General features: G+C 58.1%; 2 protein-coding genes across 2 annotated transcripts in view; one reads left to right on the top strand and one right to left on the bottom strand.

The window, feature by feature from the left end:
• Positions 1-3,923: 3,923 nt before the first annotated feature.
• CSTB (cystatin B) lies at positions 3,924-7,935 on the top strand. Its single transcript, XM_045540776.1, has 3 exons — positions 3,924-4,064; positions 7,073-7,174; positions 7,536-7,935. Exons 1-3 carry the CDS (start codon positions 3,999-4,001, stop codon positions 7,662-7,664), a joined length of 297 nt encoding a protein of 98 aa, XP_045396732.1. The 5' UTR covers positions 3,924-3,998; the 3' UTR covers positions 7,665-7,935.
• Positions 7,936-13,274: 5,339 nt separating this feature from the next.
• The window catches only part of PDXK (pyridoxal kinase), a 28,969-nt gene continuing 23,363 nt past the window's right edge, over positions 13,275-18,880 (bottom strand). The window contains exon 11 of the mRNA XM_045540772.1: positions 13,275-18,671. Coding sequence (XP_045396728.1) covers positions 18,559-18,671 — 113 coding nt within the window. The 3' untranslated portion in view covers positions 13,275-18,558. The remainder of the gene's footprint in view (positions 18,672-18,880) is intronic.

Below are 18,880 nucleotides of genomic sequence, written 5' to 3'. Positions count from 1 at the left end.
ACTCCAATTTCCACAAGCACTCCAAGGGGTGCAAACTCCAGGACAATTGGGGAAATACTGTTCTATTAATATAAACGCTTCTTGACTGGGCACAGTGGCTCACACCTGTAATCCTAGAACTCTGGGAGGCCGAGGTGGGAGGATCGCTCAAGGTCAGGAGTTCGAGACCAGCCTGAGCAAGAGCGAGACCCCATCTCTACTAAAAATAGAAAGAAATGATCTGGACAGCTAAATATATATATAGAAAAAAATTAGCTGGGCATGGTGGCACATGCCTATAGTCCCAGCTACTCGGGAGGCTGAGGCAGGAGGATCACTTGAGCCCAGGAGTTTGAGGTTGCTGTGAGCTAGGCTGACGCCACGGCACTCTAGCCCAGGCAACAGAGCAAGACTCTGTTTCAAAAATATATATAATATATGTGTATATAAACGTTTCTTGCTAACTGCACAGTATCCCTTGCTATGGGTGGAGGCTGGCCACTGTCATTGCTTCTAAATTCTGTGATGGACATTTTTATGTCCAGCCACTAGTTTTCCTCAAGAAATATTCCTGGATTTGACTGGGGAAGTGTGTAAGGAGGTCGACATTTATTTAGTGCCTACTCTGTGCTAGGCAGTAAGGCAGGAGCAGACTGAGGAGCCACACAGGCACAGTGTCAGTCTGCCGGGGAACCCCAAAATGGACACAGGTGGTTAGGAGACACAGAAAAGCTGGGATAGCCCAGGACACTGTGCAGCGGTTGTGCCCAGAAAGGCCTCTGCTCCCGGATGCGGAAGCCTGGCCTTCCCCTTCCGATTCTTCTGATGCTTCTGAGATTAGAAACCCTTTGCCCAGCACTAGTTTATACCAGTGGCCTTTTAAAACTGTACATCTGTTCCCTCCCTTGACTTATCCCAACTTTTGTAACTCCCTCCACCTTCCAGAGTTGGCTCACAGCTTCCTTTGCTCACCCGGGCTCGCTTGCAGGGGCCCTGTCTCGGAGGCCAAGCCACTGTCCACTCTGTGAGCGCCTGGCGGCCCGGCCTGCGGTGGGATCTGCAGGGCGCGGCAGGGCAGCGGGCTGCCCGCGGGGCGACCTAGTTTCAGGTTTGCTTCTGCTGTCACTTCCCTTGATACTGAAGATGAGTTGGCAAGCTGATATATGCTTGTTCAAATGCCTCCTTTACCTTTCTTTTTTCTCTTAATCAAACAGTTTCCTGGGCTAGCATTTAATTAGCAAGAAATTTTGATGACTAAATTTTGTGTGCAAAGGACAAGACCTGACTGGCCCCAGGAACTGGTGGTGTATGAGCCACTGCTTAAGAGTATTAACAGGAAGACAAAAAAGACAGGATCAGCTTGCTGGGGAAGAAGGGATTTCGAAAAGAAAATAACTAAAACCCAGGTTCTACTTGCACTGGGAAAATCAGATTTCACACATGAAATTTTAAAATTGCTTGAATTTAAAATTTTGGTACTTCTGAGTACAGACTTCAAACTTAGGTGACGTTCAAGGTCCTTGAGGTGGGCCACTGGGACTGTAGTGGGGAGACAGGCTATTTGGTCTTTTCCCCCTGCCTTCAGTAAAATGAAAAACTCTGGTATCAAGGGATGGGAGGTAAAAGTCAGTATTTTCCAGAGTTTTGGATAGAAAAAGTAATACAAATTATAGGTAAGACTTCCATTAGTATACTAATAATACAGTAGTCATGACAATATCAGCAGCTCGCCCTGCAGTCCCAACCTTTCTGTACTTATAAACTCAGTCCTTTAAAAAAAAAAAGCCTTTTGAGGTTGAGCATTAGTATCATCCCCACAGACAGGCACAGAGAGGTTCAGCAGTTAGTCCTATGCCACACTGCAGGTACAACTAAGGACTGACAGCACTCAGGCAGCCGGGCTCCAGGCCTGCCCTCCGCGGGGGTTTGAAAACATCCATGTGCGCCCAGACCCACAGCAGGAAGGCAGCTTTGATCTCAGACACTGAGTGCACACGCAGAAATGGCCTGGCCATGTGAGGGAGCTCTGGCTCATGGCTGCGGGAGCCAGCCCGGAACGGCCAGGACTTGGCCAAGGCGGCTGCTTCCCTAATTTCTGTCCTTCCAATTTAGGACTAACTAGAGAAAGCCAAGTTGCCCCTCAAATCTACCCCATAGGTTCAGTGGAGGCACCGAAGGCAGAAGAGGAAGGTCGAGGGCCCTAGTGCAGCCATTTGGCCGGTACCGGACCCCGACTGCCCTGGACAGGAAGTCGCCAGCAAGCTGCTCCCCGGACCCCCCAGGGATGAATCAGTAAGCCCGACACCTCACAGACTGTGCTCACCTTTCCATACTACGACAGCAGTTTGTGATTAAGCTTTACAAGACCTCAAGACAATGCTGGTCCTCACGGCTGTTTCCTAACAGGGGTTTTTGAACGTTTAAAAAGGCTACCATTGCCCCACAAGGAGTCCCCGCTCCTGCTCCGGAGGATCTGCCTGTGGAGGAGGATCTGTTGTCTGTCTCTCTCTCAATAAACCTTGTGTCACTAGCTGACTCTCGCTTGAGTTCTTTCCCTGCGAAGCCAAGGACCCACTTGGCGAGTTCAGGGCCCTTCCCCCTGCATTGGGACACCCCTGTATGACGACGCCACTTGCAGTGCACCCCTCCTCCAGGTGCCCTGCCACCACCCCATCAGGGTCAGGGCACATAGGCCCGGAACCATCCCTTTGTCCACCACAGGCTCTCCCTCCCCCTGCCTGCCTTTGGGCCTCTGCCAACACAAGCGAGGTGGCCTGGAATGACCAGCCTTTTGTGCTCACTTGGGTGGTCCTCCTTTATCACCATGGACCTTACTCTCCTATTTGTAAAACGTGGGCACCTGGGACACAGCGCCATTAGGGAGGGCAAGGATCAGACACCAGGAGGCACCTCCAGACCAAAGGCCTCCAGGCCAACACCCTGCGCCAGACACAGCCCCGCAGAGCTACGACCAGAGAGACAACAGAAAGCCTCCCTTTCTCCTCCTGGACCATGTTTTTCTAGTGCTTTGTTTCCCACATAACAGAGTTTTCCATTTTTATGGGGTCAAATCTGTGTTCTTTCAACAACATGGAAGTCTCTCCCTCTCACCGGCCCAGGGCCAACCACACCTGCCTCCCACACCTTCCCCTTCCCCTCCCTGAAGCTACACCCCGGCTGTGGCCCGGCAGGAGTGGGGAGGGCTCTCCCGCGGGGGCCCTGCCCTGGGACCCGAGTCAGCACCCAGTGGGTGGACAGGCCCAGCCATGTCCACGCTCCAACCCCGCCTGAAATGAGGCCAGCGACCCTTCCCTTCCCCACGTGGTTAAGCCCAATCTAAATCCTAAACCCAAATCCCACAGAACCAAGCCCTTTTCTCAGCCCTCTGCCCCACCCAGGCTGGGCCCCGCGGGAGCCGCCTTCAGCCCTGGCTGTGTGCCCGGGTCACGCGCTGGGGCGGCCCCCGCAGGCCTGCGCCCCCGGCTCGGTGTCCCCCCACAGGCCGGTACTGTCCACCCCGTGTACCCCCTGCAGGCCTGGGCCCCAAGGCTCGGTGTCCCCCCTGCAGGCCTGCGCCCCCGGCTCAGTGTCCCCCCACAGGCCGGTACTGTCCACCCCGTGTACCCCCGCAGGCCCGCGACCCCCTCGCGCGCCGACGGGAAGACACCGCCCCCTCGGCCCCGCGCCCCCGTGCTCGCGACCCGACCGCCGGGAGGGACAGTACCAACCCGGGCGGGGGGCGCGCCCTCCCTGCGTCCCTCCGGGCAGGACGCGGGCGCTGCGACCAGACACGGCGCGCACGACGGGGGGGGGGGGCCCAGGCCAGGCTCCACCCCGCCGCGCCCCGCCCGTGGCCGGTTCCTGCCGGGGTCGGCGACCCTGCGAAGCCGGGCCGTCCCCCCGCGCTTGGTTCCGTCCGCACGTCACGTGACCACCGCCCACTGGGGCGGGGCATCCGCCGCTGGGTACAACTGCGTCGTCCCCTCTGCAGGTCCCCAGGTCCCCCAGCCGCCGCCAAGATGATGTGCGGAGCGCCCAGCGCCACGCAGCCGGCCACGGCCGAGACGCAGCACATCGCCGACCAGGTGGGTCCGAGGCGGCGCGGGGACGGCTGGGGGTGGCCGGGACCCTGCCCAGGACCCCTGCCCGGCGGCTCCTGCCCGGGCACCCCCGCCTCGACGCCGGGTTTGCGGGGAGCAGACCGGCAGGGGCGGGCGGTACCCCCTCCCTCCCCGCGCCCCGGGGCGCGCCCAGACGTCCGAACCCCGCAGGCGTCTGCGGGGCGGTGCCCGAGGGTGATGACTGCGCCGCGGTTGTGCTTCCGGGCGAAGAGCCCTGTGCCCCTCTGGAGTGTGCACTCGAGTGTGTAGGAAGGGCCACGCGGGTACTGGCAGAGGAGGATTCCAGGTGCTGCTGAGGACGGCGAGGCAGACCCTGCGGCCGCGGGACAGGTGCGGGGCCGCGTGCGGAGACGGCGGGCTCCGCTCCCTACCGCACCAGCCAGCGGGACGAGCCCAGGAGCAGGGTGGGGTCCGCGGGTGGAGGGTTCCCAAGAGGAAACGGGGGTGGGTTGGGGGGGTCTTGCCGGGGAAGGTGATCAGGCATCGCCTGGCGAAGGGGGGGACCGCCCAGGTATCCAGGGTGGGGTCATCGCTACACCGAGTCTGCAGCTGGTTTGCTAAGACTGGGTTTTACAAGGAAGCTCACAGGTGGCCCAGGAGGAGGTTCCGGAGCCTGGCTAACGTTTGGCCAAGCAAAAGAGCCAAATACCCTGGAATAGTTCAGGAGAAATGGAGGAGGGGAGAGTGTAAGAGCGTGGGTGCTCACAAACTGTCGGGTGCTGTGGGAGAAACTCACCGTGTTTGCACGAAGGGCAATCAGGTGTCCTCTGTACTATTCTTACTCTAGCGCTGTTTCAAACCAAGTCCAAATAAACAGTTAAAACTCCACAGACAAGATAAAAACTGGGCTGGGTGGCAGTGGGCAGACCCTGGGCAGCTGCCCCCCCAGTTCCCTCATCTGTGGCACAGTTGTGGGGGGCCCTGCACATGCCGTGGGAAGAATACCGCGAGGGTTAAATAAATGCCTTCCCACTGGCAGGTGACGCTCTGGGGTCATGCCTTCCCCATCCCGCGCTGTGAGCTGTCCTCGTTTGTGAACACAGCCAATTCTTTACAAGCAAGGAAAGATTCAGGGGATATTGAGGCCTTGTTTTGAGTAAGAAGAGGAAAAGTAAAACAAACTTCTTTCTCCTTTAACTTCCTGCCCCTGTTGCTGCTTCCTAAATCCAATGGCACGTGCTCAGCCCGTGGTGTCATTGCTGGGTGGTTCTGACCATCTGACTGCAGGAGTCAGTCAGTCTCATGGTGACTCAGTCCCATGAGGCCTTTGGAAATGAGGAATTTGTCCCAAAAATGCCTGTGCTGACCACTTGTGTGAGCCACGCCTAGAAAACTGGTTCCTCTTCCCGAAGCCACTCGCACAAGGCCAACCCTTCCCAACCAGTTTCTCGGCTTTCCAGGCCTAAGAAATTCCTCATTTATCACCATGAGCTTTGAGTAAGTTCTTGTGGCGGCCAGGAGAGAGGAGTTGCTGTCCCAGAGTGACCTGTGAGTGGGCAGCAGCTGTGGCTACTGGGAGGTTGAAGGCAGGCATTAACGTGGCCGCCTCCTGATTTGCTGGGTGGTCTATGAGGAGAGGGGCAGGGACACTCACTGGCACCCTGGAGTTAGTGACCCTTTGTTATGGACGCCTAGGGAGCACTCTGCACTGAGCGTTCCTGTCTCCGCTTTGCAGATGAGGGCGCGTGGGAGACCCTCCCCCAGGCCAGTCCCTGTGCCTTGGGGCTTCCGAACTGATCTCTGACTTTCCATCGCTCCTGGGCGAAAGCCCCGCCCACCTTGCTGTGAGCGCTGGGTGCCTGGTCCAGGCTCCGCACCCCCCTCACCACGCCCTGCAAACAGACAGAGAAAGGCGACTCCTCATCTCCTTGGGCCCTTGGGCCGGTTTGTTGGTGTCACTCAGCCTGGGCTTGTCTTCGTCTGATGAGGACCACTGCACTGGTGTGTGTCCCCACGGGCCCAGCACAACACCTTGCGTGAAGGGTGCTACAGGTTAGTCTTCAGACACAGCTGGGCCCTGCGCCCAATGCAGAGGGAGCCTGCCAGCAGGTGCAGCCAGCACAGGGGCCGCAGGGTGGCACCTGCGGCTCACCACGTCCTCCCGGTCCTTCCTGCCCGGCCTTCAGTCCTCACCTTTATTTCCCAACTAGCACGATTCCTGCCAATGAGTGGGGTTTGTTGTTTTTTTTTAAACTAAAGCCGGTTCTCTAGGGCCGGCCTGGTGGTTCCGGCACAGTAAGTGGCCTCTAGCGCCTACCAGGTAATCCTGACAGCAGCCGGGGCACTTTTAAACTATGTTAGATAGAAATTTTTTTCAAAAAGGCAGATTTGCTCTTTCCTTCCATCATAAAGGTGATCCGCTCCTAAAAGCCAAAGACCCTAGAATTGAGAGCACATTTGCTGTTTGGCACTAAGGTTAGGATCACCTGTGCACAGAGCACCAGCTCCTAAGGAGATGCTCTCAGGCAGGTAAGGGTCGCCTGTGCACTCGTGACAGCAGGAATGAGGAACGGCCCGAGGGCCCGTGACAGCGGGAATAGTTAAAAGAACTAGGCACGCCTGGGAAGTGGAAAGTTAAATTTAAATTAAATTTGAGATTACATTTAAAATACTCGATTTTAAAAGATTAGTTAAAAATGATATACAGTCTTTCAAATGAACTATTTTTGTGTCAAGTGAAAAAATACACAGGGCATAAGCTCGTACACAGTGTTGTAACGACAGAAGTATAAAATCATCCCATGCCTGGAAAAGGCAGATGTTGTACCGAGGTAGTATGGTTAAAACTTCGGGAGAATTAATAAGGAACTGTTTTCTCTATTGTTAGGGCTAACAGTGGGCTGTGTCAGCCAGTTACAAGGAACTATTGTGTTGGGGAAAGTATGTGAAGAGTGGGCGTAGACTTGCGTGTGCGTTTGTTACTCCAGCGGGAGGGAAGCCACTGAGTCACCCCGTTCTCTCTGCTCCCCCAGGTGAGGTCCCAGCTTGAAGAGAAAGAAAATAAGAAGTTCCCTGTCTTTAAGGCTGTGTCATTCAAGAAGCAGGTGGTCGCCGGGACGAACCACTTCATCAAGGTGGGGCAGGGGCCACTCGGGGGGAGCCCGACCTGCAGTGGGGCTGGCTGGGGGCAGCCTGTGCCGGCCCAGGGGGTGGTCTTAGTGCCAGGGCTGGGTCTCAACGGGGAGGCCTGCGTCAGTCCCCTAAGGCGAGCAGCATCCCCTCCCTCAGGCCTTACAGAAGGACTAAGACTTTCGGGCAACCGAGGACTCTGGTGGAAGGAGCGTGGGGGGCCGAGGGTGTCCCTACTCATGAAGGAAAAGTCACCGACAACCCGAAGGGACACCACTCCTGCCTCCAGGGCAGCAGTTCTCACTCGGCTCCCTTGCAAGGGGTTGGGGCCGGGGGCTCCGCTCACTTGACCCTCTCTCCCCCCAGGTTGACGTTGGTGACGAAAACTTCGTGCACTTGCGAGTATTTGAAAGTCTTCCTCACGAAAACAAGCCCTTGGCCCTGTCTAACTACCAGACCAACAAAACCAAGGGCGATGAGCTGACCTATTTCTAACTCCTGGGCTTGAGCGGGGCCCTCTGCCCGCGTGACGGCTACTCGGGGTGATTCCCTGTCGTCTGTGAGCGTGTAGTTGGGATCATGAAGTCATGTCTCTGCTGTGCCGCCCGGGCTGGAAGGGGCCATGCTAAGCAGCTTCTCCTGCATCTCTGCTCCTAAATGTCACTGTTGACTTTTTTCATTTCCAATCAATGATCTTAACTTGGTTATTTTCAAAGAGGATTATAAATTATCTTTAAATATATATATTTTAAGTCTTTACAAATTACCTTCGTTTTGGCTTTTTTCCTCCATTTAAAATGCTAATCACAGTGTAGATGTGCCAGGAAGGCAAGAGTCACTCACCCAAGACTGTTTATAAAGATCTTTCGCAGCTCACGGAGCCCTGGAGTGCCCAGCTCTGTGCCCGGTGTGGGTCATTCTGCTCGAAGGCACAGAGGCCAGGGGGACAGCCCCAGGTCCCAGCAGGTGGCTGGTAGACCCAAGGTCCAAGCCTCACACCCACCTGCGTTCCTAACCACAGTTCTCTGCGTGCCGTTGCCTTGGTTCTGTCGCCAAGCCTCGGTTTCCCCCGTAAACTAAAAGGGTTTCAGTAAATCCACTTCTGTTAAGAGAGTGTTAGCTCTGGATCTGCCCATACATAGCCACAGCCTCCACGCTCCGGTGGAGAGCAGCGTGTGCAGGAGGCAACAGTGTTGCTCCGTGTCTGGTGCAGCCGCCACGCAGCTTGGCCAGGTGCTGTGCGTGTGGAAAGCCCCATGCGCTCATGGGTAAGCTCCTTGGGAAGTGGGGGGGCACCTTGGGAGAAGCGTGTCTATTTGAAAAATGCTTTCTGGTTTTCAGCACAGGCTACTTGCCGTTAGTGGAATCAGTCCAGTGGCTTGCCACCTGTGATGCGTTTGTGTTACCAAGAACAGAAAAGAATACATCATGCATTGTGAGAATTAAGACTGTCGGGTGAGGCCGGGCGTGGGGGCTCATGCCTGTAATCCTAGTGCTCTGGGAGGCTGAGGCAAGAGGATCGCTTGAGGTCAGGAGTTCGAGACCAGCCTGAGCAAGAGCAAGACCCCGTCTCTACTAAAAAATAGAAATTAGCTGGTCAACTAAAAATATATAGAAAAAAATAGCCAGGCATGGTGGCACATGCCTGTAATCCCAGCTACTTGGGAGACTGAGGCTGGAGGATAGCTTGAGCCCAGGAGTTTGAGGTTGCTGGGAACTAGGCTGATGCCACGGCACCCTAGCCCAGGCAACAGAGTGAGACTGTATCTCAAAATAAAAATAGATAAATAAAAATTTAAAAAAATTAAGTTTTAAAAAAAAAAAAGGTGGAGAACTCCCCTGTAACAGGCTGGCTGCTTCTGGTGCCGCTACGCGCCCTTCTGGTCAGAAGTGAAGATTCTGCCCTGCCGAGACACTTGCAGTGTCTGACTCGTTTCTTCACAGCATTGCGGGTTACTTCTAACAGCCTGAGCCCAGGAGTGTGAGGCTGCAATGAACTGTGATGCCACTGCACTCTACCCCGGGTGACAGAGTGAGCATGTCTCAAAAAAAAAAGGTTTCCCCAGAACTGCAGCTTGCCTCAGGGCACCCCGTGCCCTCACACCGCCGCCTCTAATTGCTACCAGAAAGGGTGTGCACACGGTGGACTGATCTAGATGAGATTAGATTCGAATTAGAGTAGAAACAGAATAACAGATAATTGGATGAAAATTGTGCAGGAGAAAGTGTAGGCGTGGGGAACCCATCATTCCGCTACCGGGTGGAGCATCTAGCGAGTCTGATGGGGCCGCCTGGGAGCAGGGGTAATCCCCGTTTCTGCCCCCAAACGACAGGGACAGGGACACAGCTCCGGCGTCTCAGGCTCTGCTCCGGGAGCTCCCCTTGCCACAGCCAGCCCCTAGTTAGGCCACTCCACTGTGCTCACGACCACCTGTCTACAAAACGTGGCTGTCCTCTTGGTCCCCACTCCAGGGCCCGACGTGCCTGAGACACTTTCTGGGCGCAGGCAGGATAACCTCTTCCGGGGGGACAGGCTGGGGGCTCAGCCCCAGGCCCCCTAGGAGCCCGAGCAGGGCCCTGGCCAGGGCATAGCAGACACGGCTTTGCCAGGAGCCGGTCGCGCGGTCCCAGGTATGACTCAGAGTCCAGAGTGGGGCACTTGCGCCTCTGCGGGCTGCCCTGCGGGAGGGCAGGTGGGAGCTGGGGTGACCACTGTCCGGTCCGTGGAGTGTAGTACGCCCATCACTGCAGCGGGCAGGGAGCGGCCACGCCACCACCTCCATGGGATCCACACACACACTGCTCCGCGGCAGCTGTGCCGTGAAGAGTCACAGAAAAGCCACTTTATGGAGAGGCCAGGTCCTCCTTGCTGCAGGGCTGTGACCGTCCACTTACCTGCTCTGTCCCTCAGAGGGAGAGATGTCTACGCTGGTCACCTGGGGGGAGCCTCATGGCCCCAGGTCAGCACTCGAGCCCCCCAGGGATCCTCCCAGATTCTCAGTGTGACCCCAGAAGTTGGGGCCTCTGGGTTCCTTCTGGGCAGCTGGTGGGTGTGGCTCTCTGGGTCTCAGCTTCTCCTGTCCTGTCTCCCCACGCTGAGCCCTGTAACAGTGTCAGGAGCTTGTGATGAGTGCTGACCCCACCTGCCTGTGGCAGCTCACGGTGCCGGGAGGATGGTGGCCACCAGGTGGCCCGGCAGGCTCAGGGGTGGGCTTCTGTGCTGTCCTGGCTGACATCACAAGCACCCAGTGAGCTTGGAAACTCAATTCTGTAGGTCTAGGGTGGGCCCAGGGACCTGCTTTGTGTGAAGCTCAGGGGGGCTCTGCTGCGTGGCCAGGATCGGGACCTGGTGGGCTGGGCCGTGGGAGCCCTGCAGCAGTTAACGCAGAGAGGTGAGGTCACCCCGTGCGTGCGTACAGACACACCTGGCAGCTAAGGCGGCAGCTGGAGTAGGCAGGCGAGAGGGGAGGCTCCACCTCCCCGGCTCTGGACCAGCAAGTCCACGCTTGAAGGAGCATCTCGGCAGACCCTGGGGACAGCTCCAGGGGGCTGTCCCGAACTTCCTGGGGTGTCAGAACACGCCTTCCAGCCCAGCCACTCTGCTGGGCTGAGACCTGACCAGCGGTGGCCCTGGAGCCCTGATGGGTGCTGGGGGCAGATCTGGAAGGCACAAGTGCTGTCCTGAGAGGCACCTGACACAGGTGAGGGTGTCGCAGGGCTCCAGGTGTGGGAGGCCCATCTCCTCTAGCAATCGGGTGAGGGGAGAACAGTGCCACAGCCCAGGCACTCGGGGGACTCAGGCCTGTCCTCAAGGGTCCTATCCCACTCTCAGGGGCCCACTCCTCCCCGAAAAGAACCCTCACTTGGAAGTGACCGTGTCTTAGTTTCCGGGGCTGCCAGGCCCAGCCGTCCCTCACTTGGCGCTGCAGCCTGGGCCCTGGGGTCACACGGCCACCTTCTCACTAGGACGCCAGGCATTGGATCTCGGGTCCTAATCCAGTATGACCTCCTTTTACTGGGCAAATTACATCTGTAAAGACCTTATTTCCAAATAAAATCATATTCTGAAGTTGGGAGTGAACATGACTTTTTGCAGGACATCATTAAATTTGGGGGGACACCTGTCCAGGCTTCATTTCGTGCCCTCAGCAGAGCTCCCTCAGAACCAGTGCCTGCATTCCACACTTCAGCTGGGGCAGTCGGCGTGATACGTGAATTACAGCTCAACAGAGCTGGTACCAAAACCAGCAATAACGAGAGCTGGCCAGCCCTTCCCTCTCCTGCCTCCCCGCTGGGGTGCAGGCTTGGGGGAGAGCCAGCTCTGAGCGCTGTCACAGGGGCCAGTCGGCACCGGCACCTGTGGGGGATGAGCATGTGGTGTGATCCCAGAGGCCTCCCAAAAGCTCAGCCCCCCTGACACTGGCCGGGCCCCCACAGCCCCTACCCTTGGCGCACTGAGCTGAATGGAGGGTTTGAACAGGTCCAGCCGGGGGACAGTGGGGGACGGGCAAACCTTGAAGGTCCGGCCCCCAGCATGCATGTGACGTGCTCACAGTGCCAAGGGACCTGCGGCACTCCGAGCCCGGGGGCAGGTGTCCATGGCCAGAGGATGTTGGCGGTGTCACTCCTTCGAGGCCCAGCAAACCACCTGCGGTGGCCTCAGGGCCACACCACCAGGACTTCTGCCTTCCCACCCTCCCCACTTGTCCTCGCTCTGCAGCCTGGGCGGCCCCTCGGCTGAAACCCTGGCCCAGGCCCTCTTTTCTGGGAGCCCAGACTCTGAACCCCTTAAGCCAGTGTGGACCCAGGGGGGTCCTGACCTGAGCCCCACCTTTCCCGCCCACAGGGGAGCCACCAGCCGGAGTCCTGGAAAATGGCTGAGGCCTGGGGGTGGGGGTGGGGCATGGCCCTCCTCCTCCTCCTCCTCCTCCTCCTCCTCCTCCTCCTCCTCCTCGCATGTGGCTCAGGCCCTGGGAGGGGAGTCAGGACCTGCCCCACCTGCCTGTCACAGGCTGTGGTGGGCTGAGTAATGGCCCCCAAAGAGGTCCACGCCCTCATCCCTTGAACCTGTGAACAGGGAAGCTCAGGTTTGGCGAGAGGGGCTGTGCAGATGTGATTAAACTAAGGACTTTGGGAGGAGAGACTGCCCTGGACTGTCTGGGTAGGTCTAACGTCATCTCAGGTCCTTCTGAGAGGAAGGCAGAGATCGCAGACGCCGCGACGCTGGCTTTGGAGATGGGGGACCCCCCCAAGCTGAGGGGTGCGGAGCCCCGCCGCTGGAAGGCAGGAGGCTCGCTCTCCGAGAGCCTCCAGAAGGTGCTGTTCTAGACTTTGGCCTCAACAGTAAGAGAACACACTTGTGTTGCCTCCTGCCACTCGGTTGGTGGGATTTGTCACTGCAGCCTGGGGACACCCACACACCAACCAGGATCTGGCCCCCAGGCCAGAGGACCCGTGACATGTGCTCCAAGGAGGGTCAGGCCCCCAAAAGGGGCCGGGGTGGGGTGGCAGGCGGTGTTCCAGGCGTGCAGCGGACCCCATGAACGAGGCAGGAGACGAATGCCTCCGGCGCGAGGCCTTCGGTGTCGTGTCCACCGTGTAAACATGCGACCACAGGGGCCATCGGGGTCTCCCGGGGAGGGCTGGTTCTGCGGAGCAGTCATAGCCCAGGCTTCTCTTGCCTTTTTGGCACAAAGCAACGAGCCCGGCGGCCACTGCAAATAGTCTAAGGGTTTCTGTGCACAAGGTGTGTGTGAGTCAGAGGAGCGGACACCGTCACCACCCAGGCACGAGGACATGAGGCAGGTGTCGGCGAGACCCAGGAGGGGCAGAGATGCTTGGCCAAGGCTCAGAGCTGGGCCTCGGAACCCGGTAGGGGGTGGGGGAGCCCGCCTGGAGCACTCGGGCCAGCCCCCGGGCGGAGACAGAGAGCAGGACGAGAGGGGACCTGGGCCACACGGGCAGGGACAGGGCACACCCTTTCCTTCTTGGGGAATCGGCTCCTGGTGCTCCCAGCAACACTCCGGCTTGGCTGGGGGACGCGGTGGCTCTAAGTTGCACGCAGATGAGAGAGCTCGGGGGTGGAATCATCGCTCCTCCACACAGTCGCCACGAAAATATTTATTTGTGGATAATCACAGAAGTCAACAGGACCAGCACAAAACAGACACGGCCTACGCGAGGCGGACACACACACTCACACGGAACGCACGGAGGGCTGGCGCCCGAGGGCTGCAGGAACCACCCCGAACCTCAGGGACGCCCCTCGCAGCGGGGCCACGGGGGTGATGTGTGCTTTGTTCCGAGCTCAGGAGCCTCCAGAGGGCTGAGCTCCTTTCAAGGGGAGGACGGGGCAGCTCCTCAGTCCTTCTGTTGGTCCAGTTTTGCAACAATTGGATGAAATTCCAGCTCAAGTTCTAAATCAGGAATGAAGCAGCTACAAAGTTGAAGGAGTTCAAACTGCCACCCACACACGCCCCAACCGCAGGGCTCCGGGACCGCAGGGCTCCGTGCAGCAAACCAGGGATTCACTCCCATCCCCCAAACACTAACACCTGCACCTCCCATCGCCACAAAAGGGGTTTCCGACGCCTGTGGGATCTCCTGTGTCTGGAGCTGTGACACAGGTGTCCTCACCTCCCCGTCACTCTCCAGGACAGGCCGAATCCCCCCAGCCCCACGCCCTCCCTCCTTTCCAGGAGCTGCATCTCGGGCCACAATGACTCTAGTGGCTTCAAACACAGCTGACGCACCCCGCAGCACAGTGAGGGGCCAGGATGGCTTTACTTAGGGCGAGTTTTCCCAGTCACTTCCAAGGCCTTTTTGGGGGCTTCCAAGCACGGGCTCAGGGTGGCCCTCCCTCCCTCCTCTGTTCCCGCCGCCCAACTCCGCTGGCATGGGCGGCCTTGCTCCCGGTTTCAGAACTGACTGGCAGGACAGCCACGCCTCAGCAGCCAGGGGCAGTGTCCCCCGCACCGGAAGGCATTTGGAGTGGGTTTCCTATTGCACAAAGATCAGGACTTTCTCCACAGCACACCGGGGAAGGGACAGAGGAGAGGCTGGTACGTGGAGTGCTGTTCACCATGGCAACCTGGGGCTGGCGTTCCCCAGCCACGCCCTCCTGCTGAGGACAGGGCCCTGGGTGGCTCTCACAGTGGGAAAACTTTAAAAACATCTGTTTATTCTGCCAGAATTAAAAAAAAAAAAAAAAACAACTCCAGGAAGCACTTTCCATTAACACAAAGTTTAAAGTATTCACTAAGTCAGATCTAAAGTTATTAAATTCTGTTTTCAACAAGGGAATGCCTTGTGTTAGGACGGAAGGCAGGAATGCGGTTAAGACACTTTCTCAATCACCGTCTTCACACTGGGAACAGAAGACATTCCACACGGAGAACACACCGCAGAGTGGACGGGAAGACACACACCACGAACGCCCCGCGGGGGCGGCGGCGCCCGGGGGCCCAAGCAGAAGGCCCCGCAGACCACGCACGCCGGTCCCTATCACCTCACAGAGATGCAGATACTTAAAAAAAAATCCCCCAAAAGGCAGCTAATGTTTAATCTCCCGAGGGGAGGGCGGACGCAGAGACCCCTGAAGTGGCAGGAAGTATCTCCAGAAAGGACACAGGTTCCTAAACCCCCCCCGCATGCAGGGCCTGCCAGCCAGCACCTGCACTGATGCCACACCCGTCGGGAAGGGACCGCGGGAGGGACGCACAGGACAGGCCCTGCTCTGCCCACAGCTCCAGGGCTGCACGGCTGGAGCCTCCTCCCGGTGCCGGAGCCCCAAGGGGACAGAGTCCACCCGAACCAGCCGGGCAAGTTCCAGGCTCCCCTGGGTCTGGGCTGACCACGGAGCTTCGGGCAGGGGAGCTGGGCCTGGGGGCCTTCTGAGAGCCCACTTGGTCCTGGTGGTTGGCACCTGTGACGTGCTCCTCGGACAGACCGAGGCCGGCACTCTGCCCTGGCAAGAGGGGCGCAGGGTGAAAACAAGGCGGAGCTGCGCCCCTACAGCACCCAGTGGCGTCTGTCTCCCATCAGAACTCAGGACCAGAGTCCGAGTCTCTGCCTGCACGACCCACTCTGCTCACTCACACTCCAGTCTGCTCTCTCTGGGCTCGGACAGGTGCTTGGGAGGGGTCCTGAGCGGCCCCCCAACCCACGGGAAGAGGTGCGTGAAGGAGGCCTTCGAACCAGGCGGGTGGCAGGGGAGGGGGCAGGATTCCCAGCTGCTGAGCAGAACACAGTCCTGCCACGCGGCGGGGCCCCGGATCAGCATGTATTACACACATCAATATATGGACCCCAGTGCCCCTGCCAGAGGGCAGGAAGGGCCAGAAGAAGGGTCCCAGGGCCGGAATGTTCTCACCCCTTTTTGTACATGTCAACTAAAGAGAGGCCATGAGGCTCGCGCCCCGGGAGGCAGACGTGCAGGGTGAGGGGCCGTGCTGGCGCCAGGGATGCAACGGCCGAGCCCACCACCCTGTCCCACCTGCCTCTTCCTCCTTGGGGCCGACCCCACCCTGCACGCCCACACATGTCCTTGATCTTCTCATCACAGATGACGCAGTGCTGGGGACTGTCAGACCAGGGACCCGGGCACCTGCCTGGCAGGCCCGGTGTTCTCTGCACAGAACAATCTCACTTGCTCATTGGGGGGACAGCCAAGCCTGGCTCAGTCCACTGTCAAATGAAACGTTTTAAAAACTGGTCCTAACAAGTTTGAGAACACGACATTAAACAAAGCATCACTTTTACAATCACTGACATACGTCGCAAAAATAACACAGATGCTCACAGTGACCTCAGCAGGACTAGGTAATGATTTCAAGTTGATTTTAAAAAGGATAGTGTTGTATAATTCATCCTTAAGGTCTACAGGAGGAGGCTTGAAAAACCGGAATAAGAAAGTATTAAAATTCTGTACCCTGATAACAAGCAGGCGATTCTGGGCTAATACAGCTCTCACATTAAAATAAATTATTATTTTGCATGTTATCAAACTATGGAAAGTAAAAACAAAGATTAATTCTAATGTGAATCCAAGCCGCATCAAGAACCACTGCCAATGCCTGTGGTTAACTTCTCGGACAGCAAAGTGTAAATCAAGACCACCCAGGGCCCCCGCTCAAGCCGGAGACCGAGTGTGCCCACGCGGCGGTGACTGGGACAGCCGTGCCCGGAGGAGCGGAACATCGGACGCTGCTTCTACAAAAGCCCTGTGCCCCACCAAGGCGCCTGCACTCTCAGAAACCCCCCGTTTCCTGCTGCCTAACCACGAGGCTCAGCCTCAACCTCTCCTGGTCTGGTCTGTGCAGCCAAAGGAGACAGAAGAGGAGGGTTCCGACTGTGCCAGGGAGTCCACGATTTGACAGGAAGCTCTCGCGGTGCAACAATTCTCGTCCTTCTGTGCCCAGCACAGAGAAATAAAAGAATTAAACTCAGGTGGGGACTCGGCCTCTGCAGTGAGACTGACAGAACCAGGATGGAACCGCGTTCGCCGGAGCACACTGGCCTCAGGTCAGTCCACCGCACACACAGGGCCTGCACCCAACGCCGTATTTTCAGGGTGTTTCACCGTCTCATTGAAGACAGACACGTTTAGGTTCTTTTCCTAGTCCTACACCTGCTCTTGATATAAAAAATAAAGAAGGGGGGAAAAAGCTTTGCTCACGGCTGGCAACGTGGCACGTGCCCCAGTCTCTACTTGGCAGTGACGGCGTTTCCAGTTAAAGGCCCCACAAAGGCCAAGGGCCTGGTGACTCTGGCTGGTCCCTGTGCTCGCCTGTGGGGAGGCCACTGCCCCGGCCTTGGTGGGGGAGCCGGACACCCTGGCCCCGCGCACAGCTGTCAGGGCACACGAACGCACGGGCGTGAACACTTTCGGAAGGGAGCGACGTGGGCAAGAAAGAGTGGAAGGGCCGCGAGTTCCACATGGACCAGCATCTCTTCATTTCAGGGCATTTTCCAACAAGGTGAAGGATGCGCAACTGCTAAGTGAGTCCTTCTGGAAGACACCGGAACTGCACTAGAAGAGGGTGCAGGCTCTGGAAGAGGCCTGCCTGCGGGGCATGGAGTGGGGGTACCCCTGGGAGAGCCCACTTTCCGGGGGCCACATGGGCTCCCACTTCCCTGCAGTCTCCCTATTTCTCTCCAGGCTGTGGGTTCCCCAGATGCAAACCTCTGTACCCCCAGAACTGGGGTGCAGGGATGGGGTGGGGTATTGAGATCAAGGCAGGCTGAGATGGGCACACCCCACCTGAAGCCACACCTAGGGGGACCCCAAACTCTGGGCAAAGTGGGGCCAGGAAAGTCACACCAAGCCGTGGACCACTACACTTGTGTCAGAGCTGGCCTTTGCTGTCCCAGCCTGCCCACGGAGTCTGAGAGCTGTACCCCCCCATACCAACACCCTCCCCAGAGAGGGCAGAGAGCTGGAGCTGGCACAGAACGCAGAGCGGAGGGAGGGGAGGGCAGGGGACAAGGGCTGACTCTGTCCTCTGTCCCTGTCTGTACACGTGCACTGTGGCTCCACGCACTGTCACCAGCAGTATGCGGCAAACACTCGGTGCTTAACCTGTCATACCATCACTAGGTGAGTTTCCACAAGGAACCCGACACGGTGCTTTTCCCAGAACTTCACAAGCTGCCCGCGGCCCAGCAGCGACCCTGACCCTATCAGCAGCCCCTCCCTTGGCTCAGCGGGTGCCCATGAGGTGCCCACAAGGCGCAGGGGCCCGCTGGTACCCGGGAGGCTGTGGACCAACTCGACTGTGCTGGGCCCTGGCCGGGTCCCTGTCTAGGTGACCACAGCACCCGTGTGTGTCTGAGCAGGTTCACAGTTAAACAACAGCACGAGACCTGAAACACCCAGGGCCCTAGAGAGCAGCAAGTTAAGGGACAGAAACTCTGATGCCGGAACAAAGAGTAAGATCAGAATGACAACGAAGGTATTTGGCGAATTCTCCCAGATGCCAAGGCTAAAACCCCGCCACTCTCACAGCCGCAAACACACAGAGGCCACCTGAGCCCAGCCCACTGGGCACGGGGCTTCTGTGTGGCAGCAGCGACCAGTGGCCCCCGCGAGGTTCCCCGGGGTGGCGGCACTGGCCTCGCGGGCCCACCCTCTCACGCGGGACGCCCCCAGATGGCAAATGGGGACTGGTGTCCCCCGGCCCGATAGCCTTGGGGGAGGGGAGGGATCGCTTTGTTACCGTTTACAAAGCGCAGCTGGCACGTGTTCACGATGGAGACCAGTTGATGCTGGACATTCATGAACAAAAAAATGTCAAGTTTCGGTCATAGCTCTAAGGCAGACGTTACATGTTTCACAGGGACAAGAACGGAGACACCAACACGCTGTGCGTTGCGGGCGCGCACGCCGGGCTCACAGCACTGTGGCCTGGACGACGATTTCTGGGTCCTCGATGTCCTTTTTGCTCTGGACCATCCTCAGCTCCAGCTGGGCCGGGTTGGGCCTCAGTCCTTCCCCAGCTTGGGCTGCAGGGCAAACCAAGGATGGGGCCCCTGAGTTTCCGTCCCCCTGCCTGTGCGAGCCCTCTGCAGCCCGGAGCACGTCCCCAGTCCCCATTCCAGAAGCACCGCGCCACCGCCGGATCCCACGGCCAAGGCCAGCTGGGCCGCAGCGACCCCTCCACAGCAGGAGAACCCCTCACACCCTCGTAGCAAGCAAGTGACGTCTCCTCTCT

This window comes from Lemur catta, chromosome 1, assembly GCF_020740605.2.
Source record: "Lemur catta isolate mLemCat1 chromosome 1, mLemCat1.pri, whole genome shotgun sequence".
In the NCBI taxonomy this organism is placed as follows: domain Eukaryota; kingdom Metazoa; phylum Chordata; class Mammalia; order Primates; family Lemuridae; genus Lemur; species Lemur catta.
This window is presented reverse-complemented; position numbering and strand designations above follow the sequence as displayed.

Coding starts and splice junctions, on each gene's coding strand:
- CSTB (XM_045540776.1), top strand. CDS start 3,999: ATGATGTGCGGAGCGCCCAGCGCCACGCAGCCGGCCACGGCCGAGACG. Junction 4,065..7,072: donor CGCAGCACATCGCCGACCAG/GTGGGTCCGAGG, acceptor CTGCTCCCCCAG/GTGAGGTCCCAGCTTGAAGA. Junction 7,175..7,535: donor GGACGAACCACTTCATCAAG/GTGGGGCAGGGG, acceptor CTCTCCCCCCAG/GTTGACGTTGGTGACGAAAA.